Raw genomic sequence first — 21,032 nt, forward strand, 5'->3', positions numbered from 1 at the left:
CCATCAGCCCATGGCCTCGCCATTGGGAGGTACTGCCAAGACCCCGAGAAGTTAAACAGCTTGCCTGAGGCCTCACACAATTGGTAAGAGGTGGAGTCAGGATTCGAACTCTCCAGAGCCTGTGCTCTTAACCACTGGATTGCTTTGAATTCCAGCCAAAGAAATCCCTTTCCCCTGCACAGAAGGTTTTCTGGGGGTCAGATTATCTAATAACAGCTTCAGCCCCCCACCTCCTTTATCCACATAGACCCAGGCAATTGCCGTAGTGGGATGCCCTTCCCCCACACCATTACCCTCACCCGCCTGCCCATCAGAGCTGGGAATAGCAATTCTCCCCAGAGGAATTCTTCCGTCTGGACTGCAGCTCAAAGAGAGAGAAAGGCAAAGGTAATCGGCCTAATAGTTGGGCAGACACCTCAATACAGCAATGATAGTGATTGGCCCGCAATACGGGGCAAAGAACAGTGTTTTATTTGGTTCAGAGGGTCTCCCACACGTATCTATTACAAGAACGTTCTCCATCAAGAGCAGCCAGGAGCGCTGAAAGTCTGGTGATAGGAACAGAAGGAAAAATGTTAGACGGTGTCAACCAGCGGTCACTCTAAACATACCTTTGACTTGGGAAAGTCTTGGGGTGCATTTTGGAGAGAAGCGGCCTGCTATCAGAAGAGAGTGTCATCTTAGGAGCAACAGAGATGCACTCTCGCAGTGAGGGTTTAGGGGAGGCTGCGGCCACGTGTGAAATCCCACTGCCCTGGCTTCCTCCCATTGCCTGCCATTGTCTCCTCCGAAAACCTACACCAAGTGGACAAAAAGGAAAGCTGATAATGTCGGCAGTCATACTTAATTTTGGGGTGGAAAAGGGCCTGAAGAGGGTGGGCTCCCTTTATATTTCAGCCTTAATGTTTTTTGCTCAAAAGCTGGAGAAGTGCTTGAGATAGATGACCTTGGGAAATTAAATGAAAACTACTCTTTATTAAAGTTTTTGCTTCTTTTGGATTCTTCTGCCCTCCTATGTGCACACATGTACGGCGCACACACACACACACACACGTGCATGCACACGCCCATTTTGACTGCTGTTTACCAAGGACCCACTGTGCACCAAGCATGGAGGATACCTGAGTGACCACTTCCGATCTGGTCTCTTTCTCAGGGAGCTTGATGAGAAAAGACAGGGGCATAAAGAGGCAATTATAAGAATGTAGGAAACACTGAGGCAGACTCAGAACCCAGACTGAGGAAAGGAAGACACTCAGGAGCCAAATGTTTGCTAAACTGGGACTGAGGGATACATGCCTCAGTTAAAGGGCAAGGCAGGCCATGCGGCCCAGCGAGAACCTGTGCAAGACCTCAGGCCTTTGGCACGGGCCTGGGGTGGCAATGGGCTCCCTGGACCTTCACTGCTTTACCTCTGAAGTTGTTTGGTCTCAGAAAAGGGTCCTTTGGCTTCAGCGATGTCAGTTTCCACCAGAGCATCCGAGGCCCAGATACGCCGTGAGGACCAATCCCTGCCGCGCTGCAGAGTGACTTCTTAAAATACAAGCTGGGTGGTGCCCTCCCGACACTGAAAACTTCTCGTCCGTTCCCATCGGACCCAGGATAAAATCCAGCAGAGCCAGGGGGACTACAACAGCTGAGAAGGCGGACGCTGTAGAAAGCCCTACCGCGTGGTTTGGTTTTCCAGGGCAGAATGGGAATAAATGGGAATTTCCGTTTAAAGGAGAAACCTCCTTTGCCTTCCAGGCAACAGCAGGAACACTTAGACTTCGTGCAGCATCACCAGATCCATGTCCCCAGCTCCCCAGGGGCTGCGTCATGTCAACATTTGGGCACAGTGGCCTCTGTGCTTTGTTTCGTCATCTTAGTAATTTGGAACCTGGACGTCTATTTATTTTAATTTAAAGTAAAATGAGGTAATAATAATCTTAAAAGACGATGTATGCTTCTGTACAGCTCCAAATCAACGTTGAAAATGTTCCAAATGACCCCTTTGAAGGTATTACTTGAGAGGACAGATAGAAAGATAAACCATGAAATCGGATGGCCGTGTAGGTCAAAACAAACAGGAACTAATTGATTTTCATGAAAAATAAGATCCACAAAAGCTAGGCATATAAGGGCTATTGCATAACCCAAAACTTACTACTTAACGAACCCCAAAATCATGCCCGAATTGATCAATCTCACATAGGTAGGTTTTTCCTTGTGAAAATCCCTTACAGCAGGGGATATTTTTATTCTACAAACCTGAGGTGAGGAACAATTGCTTTCGTGTGGACAATCACCCTCTATACCTGAGGTGACGCCCACTGGCAGTCCAGCTCTCAGATTGGCTGGATGACAGGCTGGGGGAGGGAGTGCTCCAAGTGTTTAAAACTTAATATTCAAACATGGGGAATTTCAGGTTTTATATTCAGATAAGTAGTTTCTTCTGAAAAAGCCAAAGCAGCAGCAAATTAGCCCCACATTCCTGCCTGGGTCCATCAGATGGACAGCGGTGGTTACGTCCATGCATTGTCCAAGTTGCCCTAGTCCCCACCAACCCCTATTCTCTTCCTTCACTCACTTATGCTCCTCCCTACTGGTCCCCTGAGGTCGCTGTCACTAGTCTTTAAAACGGTAGGTGTCTGCTTATTAAGTTGCTTCACCAGCAAATGGAGGAAAAGGTAACTGCTAAACTTCTCTCTCTTTCAGATTCAGTGCAGGACTGTCCCCGTAACTGTCACGGGAACGGCGAATGCGTGTCTGGGCTGTGTCACTGCTTCCCGGGATTCCTAGGAGCGGACTGTGCCAAAGGTACTTACCCCTACTTCCCTGCCATGGTTGGAAAATGGAACGCAGGCTTCTCGGAGGGGACGGGAGGAGAGAAGGAGCACCCAAGTGGCCTCCCACCAAATCCCACTGGGACGTCTTGTAAGCCCATGCATGCTAGACGTCCTAGCCCTTTGGCAAAGAGTAGGGCTTGATTTATGACAATTGGCCAGTATACCTATAGGAGCAGGGCAGTCATCCTTGGCACCAAGGTGTGCTGAGGAGAAAGATTTGCTGAAAATGAGATGCTTGGATTTCCTGTAAAAGCAGAAGTGAATTACCATCACTCCTTTCTTATAATCATTAGCTTCTATGTAATGGAAGATTAAGCATCTCAGGGTTAGTAAATTTCATTCATTCTGGCCAGCTATGCTCTTAATCTAGGAAGTGCTATTTATCTTGGTGGAATCGGTTTTAAATTGTATTATTAATTTATCTGCGCTGCTTTGCACAGGATTGCTGGGGCCCTGGGATTCTTGGGGGAAAGGTAATAAAAGAAAGAAAATGACTCTCATAGGAACAGGGGGTTTAGGGGCTGCCTGCCTGTTTGCAAGAGACCTTGAACTTGACCTTCAAGTAGCAGAATCAGACACAAAGGTAGCAGAGAGCAGAGCTTCTCATGCTTTTTAGACACGTGCACCCACGTATGCATATGCTAGATAAATGCAACCGAAACATTGAAAGGAAACTTTCACAAAGCAACACTTGCCTTTGCTCTGTTTCTTTTCTATTCTAACCTACTTCATTTTTTTATTTAACTTTTTAAATTTTTGTTTATCTTTTGTTTTCATTGGTATTATTGAAAGTACTATATATTCCCCTTTCCCCCCCTACCCTACTTTATTTTTTAAACAAATACTGGCTAAGCCAGGCTGGTGTGGCTCAGTGGTTGAACATCAACCTATAAACCAGAGATCACGGTTTGATTCCTAGTCAGGGCACATGCCCAGGTTGCAGGCTTGATCCCCAGTAGGGTGTGTGTAGGAGGCAACCGATCAATGATTCTCTTTCATCATCGATGTTTCTATCTCTCCCTCTCCCTTCCTCTCTGAAATCAATACAAATATTTTTTCTAAACACAGGTTAACATTATATTGATTCCCCACCCACCAATAGGTCATCTCCCAGTCTGAAAAGCAGTAGTGGAGAGGGTCTGAGCCCTTGCTCTGCCATTAAGTATCTCCGTGACCTTGAGCAAGTGATCAAACATCTCTGCATCTTGACTTCCTCCTCTGGAAAAGGGGGCAGTCCCTTCCTGAGTTTGTTGTGAGCATGGTGTGACACACCCCACGCCCTTAGCAGAACGCATTGTGGGCCCTCAAAGGGTTTATTGTTTACCGCCTTTTAATTCATGCACATTATATTTACTTACATAACCTTTTCGTTGTTTGTATGTGCTCTTCAGTTAAAGACCATCCTTCCTTGAGGTTCTGAGAGCGAGGCGATTATCAATATATTAGTAGCTGTTCTGGTAATGCTACATGGTGCCACCCCTCTTCCCATGCTCGCCGCAGGTGCAGGGGAAAATCCTATTTCACATACTCATGGTATTTCGAGGCCTTTCTGAACAATGACTGATGAGTGAATGGGGCTTTTTTGTGCCTAAAGTTCTGAATTTGGTTGCATGTGTGTAAGGCTCATTCCTAAATGGCACCCATTAATGCGGAAGATTCGGTTAACTTGTCAGATACAAAAAGAAAAGACAGCACGAAGACCCGTGGTTCTCGGCTGCTCTTCCCCTTAGCACTCTCTGCCCATTGGCGTGGGGGCACATCCCCACGCAGACCGTGGGGCCTGGACCTCGGTTCCAAGGGGCCCTGATGGAGGAAGATGGTCAGAGCGCCGCGTCCCCGTGCTGAGTGCTTTTCCTGGCGAAGGCTTTACGGGAGAGAAAACCTCAGTATCATTTGAATGGCTCTTCTTGCATAATCTAATTTTCCTGGGAGTGAAGGCATTGATGGGGGCAAGGACAGAGCGGTCCTTTCACGTGTGCCCGCAGACGGGCCGAGCACTCGGCTGCACGGGCTGTGAGCTGTAAATGTATATTAACACCGACACACATCGATGCATTATTAATCCCCAAAACCATGTGTGTTCCGGCGGCACATCCAGCAACTGGCCTTTCAGGCCTAAGTACCCCGGCCATTTAAGAACCCTCCGCTCTAAATCCATTTGCCGACGAGCGGCCACTCTGCATTATGGATCTGTAATGGGGTGTGCATTTAGCTGCTTAAAAGGACTCTCGGTGTGTTTTGCATTCACCACCTGTGCTGGGGCGGGGCGCCCCTCCGAGTGTGCATTAGCCGCGGTGTATAATTGATCCTTGCAAAACAAATATTGAGTGGCTGTTAAGAGTAGTTACTCCTGCATCCTCGGGAGCCGTTCCTGAAATCAGCCTTTGAACTCGGACATTTTAATTTCGCTGTTGATGCATGCGGTTGACAAGATTGAAGCGTTTAAAGAATAAAATTGCTTTCTCCTTGTTTCCCCCTTTATCCTTGGCTGAACGGTGTTAGGAGGAAGCTTCTCGCTCTGTGCCCCAAAGATGTTCCTTCCATGGTATTTCTGAAATGGACCCAGTTTCAGCTCCTGCATTAACAGCACTTTCTTCTTTATTCCAAGCCCTTCTTGCCCGAACTGGGATCTTTCATGGACCACCTTAATGTTTTTTGCCAAATTCATGGGCCATCAGTATTATGATTTATTTAACACTAGAGCCCCGGTGCACGAAATTCGTGAACAGGTAGGGTCCCTAGGCCTGGCCAGCAATCAGGGTCAATCGAGGCCTTCTGGCTTCTAGCCAGGGCATCCCTTCCCCAACTGCTGGCTGCCATCTGGGACCTTCCTTCATTTCGCACCGCCCCCTGGTGGTCAGCACACATCATAGTGAGCAATAACGCTCCCGGTTTCCCAGTCGAACTCCTGTGGGGACACTTTGCATATTAGCCTTTTATATAGAGAGATATTTCTTAAAGTCAGCTCAGCATGTTGACATGGGAAATTTTACCTTAAAAGGAACAATGTTCAGTCCGGCCAGTGTAGTTCAGTGGTTGAGCATTGACCGATGACCAGGGGGAGGTCATGGTTCAATTCCAGGTCAGGGCACATGCTCAGATGGTGGGCTCGATCCCCAATAGGGGGTATGTAGGAGGCAGCCAATCATTGTTCCTCTCTCATTAAGCTTTTTCTCTCTCTCCCACCCTCTTCCTCTCTCTGAAATCAATCAAAATATTTTTTTTTAAAAAAAGGAACAGCGTCCAAATCAAAAAATTTTTTAAAGAACACTGGAATCAATGTAATTGGTAGGAAATATTAATCCCACCTGTAACCCTTTCAGCAGCATTCAATCCAAGTCAGCTTCTCACATTGATTTCCTATCGAGGATGCCAAAGTGGACCTGAGCACTGGGAAGCCATCCTTGCTCCTCTAACCCCTCATCTCCTGAGTCCTGGCTCCTGAAAAGTAACAACACCCACTAACTACACCTGTATGGTAATGTGAGAGCCCCGTAAAAACGGACACCCAGCTTCTGGTGGGTGAATGGAATGATCAGTGCCAGACTTACCTGGCTATGTTAAGCCTCTACTTCAGATTATTTCTAAACTAGAGGTCCAATGCACAAAATTTGTGCAAGAGTAGGCCTTCCTTCCCCCGGCTGCCATCACCAGCTTCCCTCTGGCACCCGGGACCCGGGCTTCCCTCAGGCCTCCGGCAGACACCCAAGACCCAGGCTTCCCTCACAGCCCCAGCTTTGTCTGGAATGTCATCCAGAAGGACATCCGGTCTTATTAGCATACTATGCTTTTATTATTATAGATAAGAATCATTGTTAAGTACTAAATATGTTCCAGGCATTGTGCAGAGTACTTAATACATACTTTTTCGTCTTTATATCAATATCAAGTAAATCCTATTTTAACCACCTTTCCCACTGTTTATAGCAGCTACACTAATAAAAGGCAAAGATGCTAATTGACCGAACCTTTGCTATGCCCATCAGCCAATCAGAAGAGTATGCAAATTAACCCAATAAAGATGGCCATTAAATTTGCATACTACAGGCAGCGCAGGGAAGTGCCATCCGCCGCCCACCCCAACCCCGGATCGGACCTGCCATGTGCCACCCCGGGAGCAGGCCTAAGCCAGCAGGTGGTTATCTCCCGAGGGGTCCCAAACTGTGAGAGGGCACAGGTTGGGCTGAGGGACACCCCTACCCCGCCAGTGCGCAAATTTTTGTGCACCAGGCCTCTAGTATATATATCTTTTTTTTCTTATTGATTTCAGAGAGGAAGGGAGAGGGAGAGAAAAATAGAAACATCAGTGATGAGAGAAAAATCATTGATCAGCTGCCTCCTGCATGCCCCACACTGGGGATTGAGCCTACAACCCAGGCATGTTCCCTGACCGGGAATCAAACTGTGACTTCCTGGTTCGTAGGTCGACACTCAACCACTGAACCATGCAGGCTGGGCCCAATGATTACAGCTTTTTATATTTGAAACCATTTTAGCCTTGTGGACAAATTGCAAAAACAGTACACAGAGTTTCTATATAGGGTTCACCCCTAATGTCAACATTTTAAATTACTGTAGTCCTATTATTGAGACCAGGAAATTAACATTGATGCAATGCTATTGACTAATTTTCAGACTTTTTTTTTCTTCCAGTTTTGCTCTTTTATTCCAGCCTAGATCCCACACTGCCTTTTCTGGTCACGTCTCCTGAGTCCCCTCCACTCTGAGGGTTCCTCAGTCTTTTCCTGTCTTCTGTGCCTCCCATCACCTTGACCGTTTTGAAGAGTGCTGCCAGGTATTTTGCAGCACGTCCCTCAGTGTGGTCTACCTGATGGTTTCTCGTGACTTGATGGAGGTTATGCATTTTTAGTGAGGTGCCGCGCCCTCCTCAGTGAAACCTATCAAAGATGCAGTTCTGATTTTTAATAAGAAAAAAATGTAAAATGTGGTTGTGTGTGAGTGTCAGTATGCATGTGTGTGTACCTTCCCTGTGCCCACCCCCCTTCTCCTTGCACATAAAGCAGAGACGCTGGAGGCCCTACCCCCTTGGTCCAGCACGGTTATTGGTGGCTGTCACAGGCTGCCACTCACAAACAACTTTTGAGCCTAAGAAGCTCCTGAGTGTTAACAGGAAGTAACCTGGAGCAGACAGGGTGAGGTAATGGTGCTACCCAGTGCAGGGAGGAAGGACAGCTGGTCTCGGGTCTCCCGCGACCCAGGACGGTGATGCCATCTCCTGGCAGTGGCCCACGATCATCCCCCTTCTTTCTGGATAAAAGCCCTCAGGAGGGCCGAGCCCAAGGTCCTCCCTCACAAATTCGCCTTCACCTTTGCTCCTTCGCTGACAGTTGTGCCAGGAGGCCCCGAGTTCTGCCAGTTTCTGCTGCAGGCAACCAGCAGACTCCGGCCCTCCTGCCAGGGGGAGAATTTGCCACGTTAGCAAGTGAGATCCCAGTCACATCTGAGCAACGGGATATGTGTCCTAGTGACAGAAATGCGGATTTCCTCTCCTGACCTCATGCTGCGCCTCCCGTGCCCTCAGATGCGCGGCGCGGGCGGCAGCTCCCTGTCTTCTTATGAACCTGCCAGTCTGCATCAGGCGCCTGCAGACTTCCTTGCAGTGAACAGAGGAGTCAGCAGGCATTTGCAAAGCCTTTCTTCCACAGCACCCCCCAAGCTGGGGGTCCCGAGCAGCCCAGAAGTCAAAATGCACCTGACCCTCCCACTGAAAGAATACATGAGGGTCCCTACCCATTATTCCAAATCATGGAGGGACTGAACTTACTCATGCATCTGACAGATGCTTAATATGTGCCTGCTATGAGCCAGGCCCTGTGCCGAGTGCCAGGAAGACCATGGTGAGCAGGAGGGCCATGGCCCTGCCCCCGAGAGCTCCCTGCTGGTGGAGGCACAGGATAAGCAAGTGGGAAGTCCAAGTTCAACCCAAAATGCTGTGATGTGGGCTTTGAGTGCTGTGGTCATTATAAAGGAGGAGATGAGGAAGTTTATGGAGCAATGAAGTATGGATCTAAGAAAATAGCCAGTGAGCATCGGGGAATGCGCAGAGTCCCATGGAGAAAGCGTGTAAAGGAACTACATGGAATAGTGTCTTTCCCTGTAGAATTTCATAGCTGGTGCAATGCAGTGAGCAATCTGTTCTGACTCGGAGCTGAAGGAAAAATGACCTTTCTTTCCTGGTAACTTGTGCCTCTCTTGTCCTCCTATAATTGTGCTTATTATTCCAGTTATTGTTTCGTCTACAGTGTCTGGTTATTACTACTCCCCTTGCACGGCTTTCTCATTACTTTAATGCTATTTGTTGCGGGCTCGGTGCTCTTTAATTACGATTCCTTTTTATTTTACTTTTACTAGAAGGTCTTTCATTGACTTACGCTGCCTCCTTGGGTGGTTGGAAAAGCCGCCTTGCATTTCCCAAGAGATCCAGGGCTTCCGATGACTGTGCTTTGACACTGGCTCCTTGGCTGGTCCATTTGGTTCTGAACTTAAGGCCCCAACCGGCAGCAGACACTCAACACACCAGAGCCGTGCACGTTGGGCACTGCGTATTGAGTAGCTATTAGGAATGACAACTCCTGCTGCTGACCAGCTGTCGGGGGAGACCCGGAAATGGCACAACCACGGGAACCTAAAGTCTCCTCTCCCTCTCCCTATAGGCTGGTTTCACCTCCTACCCAGCTTCTGCGGAGCCTTGAAAACAGAGACCAGGGATCTTCCATTTTCCTCCTCTTAACCTGCAAATGTACCCACTACTCAGTCCTTCTTAGGGCTCCAACTCTCAACTCAAATTATAATCACCATCGTCATTGCTGATGTTTATTGAGTTCCTACTGTGTGCCAGCCTCTGTACGAAGCAACTGCATACCTGTCATTTAATCATCAATAGCCCTGTTTTATAAATGGCTATTACCCCTTTCATAGATTGGACAGTGAAGCACAGAGAGGTTCAGTGACTTGCTCAAGATCCCTCAGCTGGCATGGCCCTTTGGCTTCGTGGATAGAGCCTCAGCCTATGGACTGAAGGGTCCTGGGTTCGATTCTGGTCAAGGGCACATACCTTGGTTGCAGGCTCCCGCCCTGGTCAGGGCAACCAATCGATGTGTCTCTCTCACATCGATGTTTCTATCTTTCTGCCTCTCCCCCTCTCTTCCACTCTTCCTAAAAATCAATGGAAAAAATGTCCTCTGGTAAGGATTAACAACAACAAAAATCCCTCAGCTAGTAAGTGATCTTGTTAGGATTCAAACCAGGCCTCTGGCCAGGACCCCTGATGCCAGCCCAGCCCTGAGGTTAACCTCGGGGGATGTGAGATCGAAGGAAGATGTGCTTCGCAGGCAGTTTTTGTGTGGCCGCCCACTAGGATTTAGGTCGGAGCCCAAGACAATGTTTTCAGGAGTGGAAACTAGGGTTTACTAGGTAGCAAGTGCAGAGCCAGCATTTGAAAGGAGGCCTGTCTACCTTCAGAGCCTGCTGCTCTGAACTCCTCTGTCCCCCCACCCCACTCAGCCAGGTATGTCCCATCACCTCCCACATCCCGTCGCCTGCCAGCTCCTGTTTCGCAGACCTCCGACACTCTCTACCATTTATGCTCTGTCTTCACAGCCACTGCCCTGTCCACTCAGCCCCAGGGGGCATTCCTCCACCTCCAGCATCCTCCCAGGCTCTCAGGACTTGTCACGGCTCTCCTCAAGCACCTCCAGATGGAGACCTGCTGCCACCCCCATGTCACAGGGCCCTTTATCTGCTGCCCTGATGCAGGTCCAGGCCTGCAACCTCTAAAACCTGGCCGCTGACGCGTGGCTTGTGCTTCTCCCATTACCAAACAGAACTCACTTCCCAGGGCTTAAATCAGGCAGCCCTCCCCCAAGTTGAATTGCTTGTGGGGGTGGAAACTTTGTTTTCCTTTTTAAACTACTAGGTACGTCGCAGAGCAGCCTTAGGAAGCAGTGACTCGCCCAGGCACACACATCCTCGACCTGCATGCCGAGTTGGGTGCCTTAGGAAAACCTTTGTGTGGGAAGTAAAGGGGTCCTTAGAGAGGAGGCCGGCTGAACGGTTGACGGGAAAGAGGGTGCTCCACCCTGTCCTGTCTCTTTAAATGGTCTGAGTTGAACAATTTCCCCCTAATAACAACACTGATAGCAAACCCTTATCTATAGACTCTTATCTATAGATTTCTCACTGTGTGCCAGGCACGGTGCGTAGTACTGGACAGACATTACTTCATTTCATCCTCAGAAAAACACTGTGGGGTGGGAATCCCAGGATTATCATCCCATTTGAAAGATTAAAAAATCAAGGCTGAGCATAAAGTGTCTGTCATCACACCGCTGGGGAAAAGCGAAGGGGGCCCTGGCAGGGTGGCTCAGCTGTGGGAGCATCTTCCCGTACACCAAAAGGCTGTGGGTATATCCCCATCGATGTTTCCCTCTCTCTTCCTCTCTCTCTAAAATCAATAAACATATCCTCAGGTGAGGAGTAAAAAAAAAAAAAAAAAAAAAAAAATCCGGGCAGCCTGACAGCAGTGAATAAACAGGCCCTCCATGTCTTCCGGAAACTTCCACGTGTGTGGACACCAATAATTTGCAAACTCATCTCGATGCTTGAATCACAATAAGAATGAAAAGCTACTTCAGCCTGGACTGGAGCTGCAGAAAAAGCTTACTGTATGCGCTGAAGAATTTAAATATTCATTATGTAATTAATGCGGTTCAGTCACACGCGCGCACACACACACAAGGAAAAACACCTTAAGACTTTTTTAAAAACCGCTTAAGCACTTATCGATTGAGAACTTTTATAACTCTCGAAATGGAGGCGTCCCCATATCTCTACAGGTATTTTAAATGAATTGAATTAATCATAGGCTTAAAAGTCTCTTGCGATCTTCGTTAACTTCCCTGGGTTTAATTAAAACATCTGTGCACTTTTAATTTATCGATTCATCCAACTCATATGTCATGTTTTTAACACACCCCAGCATGCTCTGCATCATTTTTAACCCGATTTCCACTTAACTAAAGCAATTAAATTCACCCCGGATTAATTAAAGCGTCTATACTTTCACGCTTAAGTCAGCATGTGCTTCTTTCCCCGCGTGGCTCCTGACTGTCATACATCTGACACACCTGATGAGGTTTTTGTCCTTCTAGAAATTCTTTCCTGAGTCGCTTTCCCCGCTTATTGTGCCGTTAGACACGACGGGAGCGAGGAAGCCGGTGCACCTACGCTCTGCCCCTGTCCGTCAGAGGCGCCCTTTGCTTTCCTCTCTTCAGGGGGTCCTGCTGGATCTTGCCCCCGCTGAGACCAGCTAGAGATGGGGGAGACGCTAGAGTGTCTGAGTGTCCGAGTGGGGGGCCATTCGGGTCGGAGGTGCCCATCGTGATCAGAATGGCTGGTGATCTTTGCATTTGTAGTTGCATCATCATTCCTTCGTTCTGTTTTCTAACTTCTTCACTCTTCCTACACAAGAAGTCTTTTACTGCTGTGCCCATTTAAGAGGGAGGGAAAACCGAGGCACTGAGGTCAACAGGCTTCTCTCTGGGGTGCATTGAGCCAGGGAGCTATCCAGATGGTGGCAAACTGTGCCCCCACCAGCTGTGTTTCACAGAGCAATTCCCTCAGCCAAGACAGCCCTGGGCTTATCCATCTTTCAGCTGTTTTTTTTTCCCCCAATCTGATAAGCCAAGAATTCTCTCTCATTATTATTTTTATCTATACTTAATTCCTAATGAAACTGCATGTCTTTTCATACTTTTATTAGCTTTTTTATGTTTATGTTTATGTTTATGTTTATATGTCCTCTACCCGGGTTTTCATTCCTCTGCCTTTTTATTGATTAGAAAACACCCTTTGTGTATTTCAGATATCAAACTTTATTCTGTAAAATGCATTAAAATGTATTTCTTCCCGGTGTCGTTCATCTGTTAGTTTTGGTTCTTCGTCATACAGAAGATCTAAAATTCATGTAATCAGCCCTGATCTTTCTCCTTTTCCTTCTGAGTGTCTAGAATGTATGTCTTCCTTACATATCCCCCTTCCCAAGAAAATAAAATTAGCTTTAATATTTTTTCTAATAGTTCTGTAGGGTTTTTTCTAGTTACATCTTTAATGTATATGGAATTAATTTTGAGTGTAGCATACAGTAGAGGTCAACTTGATTGTCTACCAAATGGGTTGCCAATAGCAGGAGCCTCACAAGAAGTGAGACTCCCTTTACTAACACCGTTTTTGCTCAGCGCCCAGCACCCAGCGAGGTGCAGTCTGGAAAGACAGTGGGACACAGTTTTGGCTTCAATGACACTGAACTCCGTTTGCATCACCTCCGTGACCCAAACATTACATACTCAATTGCTTCAGGGGAATCAATGCATCTTCATTTCTCCTCATTTTTCCCTCCTACCTATCCCAGCTACTAACACCTAATAGGTTATTCATTAATATTATTCACTAACTGAGATGCAAGGCAACCAATTGTGCTATTTTGACAACTTACCTGGTGTACTAGGTTCAAGTATTTTCAAGTCTCTTTTCCAAATGGGTTTTCAATCAGATTTCAAGCCATTTTTAGAAGAGACATTACTTGAAATTCCCTCTGCCTGTATGATTAGGCCTCTTCAACCATTGCTACTTTCCTTCAGATATTCTCTCTCCTGCAACTCCAAGTAGACAGGACTTGCCTTACTTAAAACAGCAGACACGAGTGGCTTGCCCTGTTACTTCCCACCAAGTAAATGACACTGATAACTCATCCCATCCCTTACAAAGAACTTCGGTGGAAGGAAAGTAATCTCTAGCTTGATCATTAAAATGAGCTTTACACCATTGAGGTGGATCTAAATTGTGTCATTTTTTTTGTCATTGGCCTGTTAACTTGTCAGTCGTCAGTGACAACGGTAATTTATTTGTCTTCTACAGGAGCCTTAGAGCTTCCATTTACCAGATTTAGTGAAACAGGAATAGTCACTTTGTACAAACATTCTAATTAATTTTAAGTAGAAGCTCGAACGCACAATGTTCTGCTCCTGAAAGCCTTTAGGAAGAGGAGAGAGGGGTGGGGGACATAAAACACCCTGCACGTGATTCCGGAACCGCCTACTGCCCACAGCCAGGGAAGATGGGAAGGAACAGATGAGAGCTCTCTGAGGCTCTTCTGTGGTGGTGGGTGTGGGGGTGCATGTGTGTGTGTGTTTGTGTGTGCACGCACACTTGAGAACTACGACATTTTTCATACTATTAACCCTTGAATTCCATTTGGAAATACGGGTTGAAATTCATGAGAAAACACCCGTTCATGGCAAACCAGGTGACAGCTACTGTTTTGAGTCCTTGAACACACGATCTCACCACTTCATCAATTCTGAGCGACGATTTTTTTAAGGGGAAATTGGGTCTCAGAGAAGTGCAGTAATCTTGCCAAAATCCCACAGTAAGTGATGGGCTCGGTCTTGTACCCAGTTCTTTCTAGCACCCAAACCCTTGCTCTTGCCACTTCTATTCCATATTATTATTGGGCAAGGTGTTAAGTCAGAATTGTCTGTCCTGTAACCTGATATTTAAAAAATCATATGGACTTCATGATAGTAAAAGTATGAGAAGAGTTATTACTACAGGGGGTTTCCATTTCACATCCAGCCTCTGAAAAGAGGTCTAGGCTGAGCCTTCCGTACAGTAATGTCTGAGAATGAATGTTACCCAAGGCCCTCTCCATGCAGGTCAACTGAGTGACCACTAGGGGGCGCTCATCTGGCATTTGCACTCTCTGCCCTGATGGCAATGGATTACTAGAGAGCTTCACTCCTCTTTGACCGGCCTTCTGCTTGCCACCGAGTGCCCCACTTTCCAGAGAACATCACAGTGTTTTGCATTTTTTACCACACTCCCGGTGAGCATGCTGCAAACATACTGAAGGAAGGCTGCATTTAGACTGGGGAGAACTCTCTGACCTGCCTATCCTCCTTTTTTTTTTCCCTGAGTAATTTAAATAGGTCACCTTTTAAATTTGATTTCCTAGGCACCTGATTTTAAATAAAATCCATTCTTACCTTCAATCCTAGTTTTTTTCACCGCTTAGAGTGTATGCAGAAGAGAAACCATTTCAGTAGGAATAAAGAAAATAATCCGAACGGGCTTTTATCAAGGAATAAAGAAAATAATTATTTGCTCCTTTTTTTCGATCCTCTTCCACCTCTCGGTGGAATATACCCTCGGTCATACGTCAGCTGCTCAGATGTTTTTGTTTTTGGTCAGTTCCCCAGAAAAAGGGAAGGGGTTCGCTGCAGACATTGGTCTGTCCACATCTTTCACTTATGGCTATGCGGTGCCTGCCCATAACCTTCCCACGTGGGAATCCCCGATTATCAGAACATAGGAGAAAGATTTCCTTAATCAAGTCAACATTGATGAGTGCAGCACCAGGAGGAAATCAGCCGCGATAAACCAGGTCCTGTCTTCGTGCAGTTTACGATGTCTTTGAGAAATCAGACACGCGCAGAGGAAAGCTAATTACTATAAAACCTAAACAGAAACATGACAGTAAGAGGGGTTGATAGGGCGGGCGGGGCCGTTGACTAGGGAGTGATCTGATCAGATGTACAATCGCTTTGTGGGATGGGGAGACATTGAGCACATGTTGAATTCTTGGACCCTTTGCATTGCAAATCCCAGGGAAACCAGGACATAGTACGACATCTCTGTCGGTCATTTCTGAAGGTCTCTGAATGCCAGGTCCATAGCCCAGAGCTGTGTCCCCATTGTAGACTCACGGAGAAGCCAGGTTGGAAATTTAGATTCTTTATAAACCGATCCGGAGGTGAGAAGTTCAAAGCCTGAAGGTGACCATGCAATCCCACTCTCCATCTCTGAAAGGGCAGAATTGGTACAACTGAGGCCAAACGGGTGAAAACTGTGGGAAATCTCCTACCAGACAGTCCCTGCTGGCTTTCAGCTTTCTTCCCATCAACAGATGCAGAGGGTCCCGGCTGAGACAGGAACTGCTCACGACACCACAGCTCCCGCCTGCCCTCCTCTTTCTGGTTTCTGTAATAGGCCCAGCACACTCATCCTTATACTTGATTACACTCCACCAACTTGGAGCTAGCTGCAGTTATTTCTTCATGGTCTAGACAAGGAAACTGAGGCGTAGAGAGATGGTGGCACAACTGTGGCCCATCCCCCTTCCTTTCTAGGGAACATAATAGCAATAGGAATCAACTAATCTGGGGGGGGGGGGCGGGCGGGAAGAATCAGCAAAGCGGGTTCTCAACCCCCAAACCAACAACAGCAGCATGAGAGTCCGTACAGCTTAGCGAGGGGCACAGCTTCAAGTCGAGCCAACCTGGCTTCCAACCCGCTCATGGGTTTGGTGACTTGGGCCACCTGACTCTGAGCCTCACCTGTCAAACCTGTGAGTCTAGCTTCCGCCTTGTAGCTTCCGGATTATGATGACAAGGATGATGGTAAGAGTAATTGCACATAAAGCATTCTGCGCTCAGCCTGGCACATAACAAGCATTGAATTGGCAGTGACTGCTGCTGTCAGTAGCATTTTTGCGGTGCTGGGGGTGCTGGTGGTGGTGATGGTTACTGATCATTTGAAGATGCCTCTGTAGTTCCCTGGCCAGTGTCCTGGCCTGGGACATGGCGAGCTCAGCTGAAACGCCAGGCAGGCTCCGCCTCCTGAGACCAACCAGGCCCTTCAGGCGCTGGCCCCCATGACCTGGTGCTCTGTCTCTGGTTTTGCAGCCGCCTGCCCTGTGCTGTGCAGCGGGAACGGACAGTACTCCAAAGGGACATGCCAGTGCTACAGCGGCTGGAAGGGCGCCGAGTGCGATGTGCCCATGAATCAGTGCATCGACCCCTCCTGCGGGGGCCACGGCTCCTGCATTGATGGGACCTGCGTCTGCTCTGCAGGCTACAAAGGGGAGCACTGTGAGGAAGGTGAGCTCCATGGGGCAGGGCCGGGCTGTGCTAGTGGGGCGGCAGGCGGGGGATGGGGGGCGCGGGGATTGTGCAAGCCCAGACCTTGGCTCACCAGCCCAGTCCCAGGCTCCACACTCTGCAAAGGCAACTTCAACATTTTGCACAGAAAACTTCAAACTCTTTGGCTTTATGGACTTCTTTATTTTTAAGAACTCGAAGTTTGCCCTAGCCGGTTTGGCTCAGTGGATAGAGTGTTGGCCTGTGGACAGAAGGATCCCAGGTTTTGTTCCAGTCAAGGGCACGTACCTCAGTTGCAGGCTCCTCCTTGCCCGGGGCCCGGGGCGCGTGCAGGAGGCAACCAATCGATATTTGATATTTCTCTGTTTTTCGCTCTCTCTTCCACTCTCTAAAAATCAATGGAAAAATATCCTTGGGGGAGGATTTAACAAAACAAAACTTGAAGCTTTGTTTTTCCATCATATTTTACATTCAGGATCACTTTGTATTCGTTTCAGGTGTGCAGCACAGTTAGATGGACTTTTAAGTAGTAGAAGACAGAAGGCTTGCGGAATGGTTCTGGAAGGGATGTGTGGTTTTTCTTCATGTTAATTCGCTCTTTTTCCCTTTCGCCCTTTTTCCCCCCTCTTTAAATTGCTTCCTCTGCCTCTGTCTTTCTGTCTTCTCTTTCCACTGTCTTTCCTCCTCCCCTTCCTGCCTCTTTTCTTCCTTCCCCTTCCCTTGTCTTCCTCCCTCTTTTCTTTTGCTTTATTTAAAGAGCTCTGCATTGGGACTCCCTAAACCTATCCGGAAAAGAAGAAAAAATCCTTAATCCCCACACCCAATCTTCCAGTCCTCCCCAAAGCTGTTTGTTGTTACTGTTCCTGGTAACCTAAGACCCATATACTAGTGTATGTCTGTGCAAATACCTCTGAAAAACTAATACCACTAGAACGCAGTCAGGCCTGAAAGACCACAGGTGTCCCTGTCACTTAGAATCACCCTGTAGGGGAAGTCATCCTGGTTCCCTACCATCACAGGGTGCGGGGACAGTGGTGAGTGTGCGTCAGGAGAGCTGGCAGGTACTGACCAAGAGCTCACTTGGGCACACGGGGAAGTGGCCTCGAACACTGTGGGTAAAAGTCAGGGGGTGTCATAAACCGACTCCAGTCCTACATAACTTGAACAGAGACCAGGAGATAGAGCCCTTCTCTGAAGTGCTCAGAAGCCACTCTGACTAGTCCTGGGGACTCTGCTTAGTTCTTTCAGAAGAGTTAGTCGGTGCCAAGGTGTTGGGACCCCCTGTGGTACCTGTAAGGCAAGGGAACTCAGTCCAGCTGCCTCCAGCCACCCTGCTCTGTGTGTGCCCTTCTAGAACGTGGTATCTCTGGTTGTCCATCTATTGCTTCTCTCATGGACTTTTAAGTAGTGGAAGACAGGTCCTCTCTGCCCCTCACCTACTCCCCTACCTTTGAATCAGTTTAGTGGCTGTCTTCCAGCTGCGCACACATTCTCTAAGTCCATCTCCCAGTGAAACTTCCCCGCACATTTCAAACCACCATTTTTTCTCCCCTGTTCCCAGTGAAAAAAAAGAATTGTCAGCTGACCCAACAACTAAGGGGGAAAGTGAAGCCCCCAGCCAACTCCATGGGAAACAGCTAAAGATGTCCAGGGGACCACCCAGGATGTCCCCACAGAAAAGATCCAGCTGGACTCCTATGCCCGTGTTCTCTCTCAGCTGTTGACTGCCAGGGTGATAAGGAGGGACCTCAGGTGCTCTGACGTTCTCAGATCAAGTGAATCCGTTGTCCCATCCCATTAACCTATGGATCTCCAGGCTTCTGTACAAAACAGCCAACCATGACAGCCCTCACCACAAAGCAATGACGGTGGCTTAGCCTTAGAGACACACACAGATGCTCCCTCTGTGAAATCTCCCATTTCACCGTTTTCAGATCTATGGCTACAGGGAGTCAGCTGCCATAACATCTTCTTCTAAGATCGTTCTAATATATCAGTGGTAATGCCCTTAATGGGGCCCAGAAGTCTGACCCCCGGATCTTCACTTGTTCAACTCGATAGATACTTTTTCCCTCTGTTATAAAAGGTAGCCTCCCTCTGTCTGCATCATAAAACCAAATTGGGAGTAGGGATGGAGGAAGTACTGATCTAATAACCCTGCCTGAGAGGTTAAAGTTCCTAGAGATAAATGGACCGCAGGAGGCAAAGCTGCACTCACTGAAAACAGGGGAGAGGCCAATAATGTGACCAGAAGGTGAAAGCCACCTCTTGCATACATCATTTGGAGAGGAAAAGTGCTAGAGCCATGACACTGCCCACCTTAGAATTTTTTCCCTCCAGTAAAGATTGTGCATATCTGTCTGAGTGGAATTTCAAGTGACTCCTCAACTTCCCCACTCTCCCGACCAGTCTTACTTAAATGCCCAGAATGAATTAGCCATCCACCAAAACAAGGAAACCACTCGGATCATTACAAAGGGATGAAATCTCATCTATTGATTTCTCCTCCCCAAAAAGAATGAACCGAGTGATTCATATGCTGTTTTCAAAATGGGAAATGGAATCAGAAAGTCTGGATCAGCACTTTTTTTCTTCCATTTAGCTTTTTTATTTCTGATATTCATCACAGTCATAACGTTCAAACGATTTACCTGAAACAGCCGTGGCAATGAAATCAATAGTTGCCATCCTCCATTTTTTGCTGCATAAACATTGTTTTACTATTAACACATTTGCCCAAGAAAATGAACAGACATATTCGTGAGGTTTCATGCGATGATGTCTGGGGGAGTGGGAAGGTGATGAGTGAGGAATTGACATGTTAGTGGAAGTCAGCCATGTTTTCATGTCAGTGTCACCGGTGAGTCATTTTTCAATGACATTTAACTTCATAAATGTAATTCATGGTTCTTCGGGGGTTTATAGCACTTACTGTTTGTGAAACTCCTTGACCTCCTTTTTTATCCTCGGGGATGGAACTTGCATTCACAACCCTTTTTCGTCAAACCTACAGAGGTCTCAAGACTAAATGAGTTCTAATGATCTCAGCTGCCAGGGACGGGAGGGGGGGCGGGGCTGGTGGTGGAAGGCACGTGGTACTTAGCTGGTAAAGGCCACTGTCCCCCTTTTAAATATAACACTGTTTCTATTTATAAAGCTTCGTAGCATGCCATCGTCCTTCCCGCCTGCTAAAGACTCTAAGGATGTGGCCACAAGACCCTCTTCTGAAATTGGAACCAAATTTAAAATTCATAGTGAAACTGCCCCTCTTAAAGTCCACACTTAGTTATTCCATCAGCTGCTATAATTATATAGCACAATGGGGCATATTTACTGGTATCCTGACCAGAGAAAGGGTTAGCTCATATTTCTAGATGTAATAAATGGTTCTTTTTATGACATACCAGTCCTGGCTAATAAATCTCAGTGGATTTTCTTCCTTCCTTCATACCATAATTCAGGATAAAGAAGGGTGAGCTCATTTATCTGGAAGAAAAAAATGTCATTTTATTTATTTTTTTGTATATTACTTTTGATTTCATCCTTTTAAGAAAAAGATTGGGATATAGTTTTTTAGTTTTTTGAAAGCTCCTTGCTCTTGGCACCTCCCCAAACCCTTTAAGTGGGTAATTATAAATGAAGGATAATTTTGGAGGCACATAGCCCATGAGGTGTTTTTGTGTACATTTCGATTTTGCTGTTAGAAACGGGGTCAGAATAAAAACTAGAACTCAGGGATTTTCTTTTACTAGAAGAATATGGAAAACGTGGATTCTGAATGAATTAGTTTATATTTTGCAGATCCCAAATTGCACAGCATTCTTCTTCAAAGCAAGAAGTCATTAACACCATTTTTCTTATCAGTCTTCACACTGGAAATTTGTCCCATTAACAACAAATGCTTATAGCAACATCTGTCATTCATTCTTCCATGTAGCAATTGTGTATTGAACACCTACTATATTCCCTTAACACGTGCTAGGCAGAGACAACAAAGGCGTTACACAGCCTCTTTGTAAATGTCTTCTGTGTAGTCGAACCTTTCATTCATTTACATACAGATGTGCTCCACATCCTGAATGGAGCAGATTCGGAGGTATCAGAAAGGGTTCATTTCACCAGGAGTTATAATCCCCAAGACAATGAATTCAACATTAAAGTGATTATAACCAGAGCAAGTACCATCATCAGAACAGCTTCAACTAATAGTAAATCACTCAAATTCACCTGTCTGAGAATGTATACCTGA

The 21,032-nt window shown here is 46.9% G+C and overlaps 1 protein-coding gene across 5 annotated transcripts in view; it reads left to right on the top strand.

The window, feature by feature from the left end:
* The window catches only part of TENM2 (teneurin transmembrane protein 2), a 402,968-nt gene that overhangs the window by 250,754 nt on the left and 131,182 nt on the right, over positions 1-21,032 (top strand). For 4 of the 5 annotated variants that reach the window (XM_059699131.1, XM_059699132.1, XM_059699135.1 and 1 more), the window contains 2 exons: positions 2,698-2,799; positions 16,589-16,783. In XM_059699131.1, coding sequence (XP_059555114.1) covers positions 2,698-2,799; positions 16,589-16,783 — 297 coding nt within the window. The remainder of the gene's footprint in view (positions 1-2,697; positions 2,800-16,588; positions 16,784-21,032) is intronic. The other variant, XM_059699134.1, reaches the window with a different exon arrangement.

Source organism: Myotis daubentonii, chromosome 5 (genome assembly GCF_963259705.1).
Source record: "Myotis daubentonii chromosome 5, mMyoDau2.1, whole genome shotgun sequence".
Lineage (NCBI taxonomy): Eukaryota > Metazoa > Chordata > Mammalia > Chiroptera > Vespertilionidae > Myotis > Myotis daubentonii.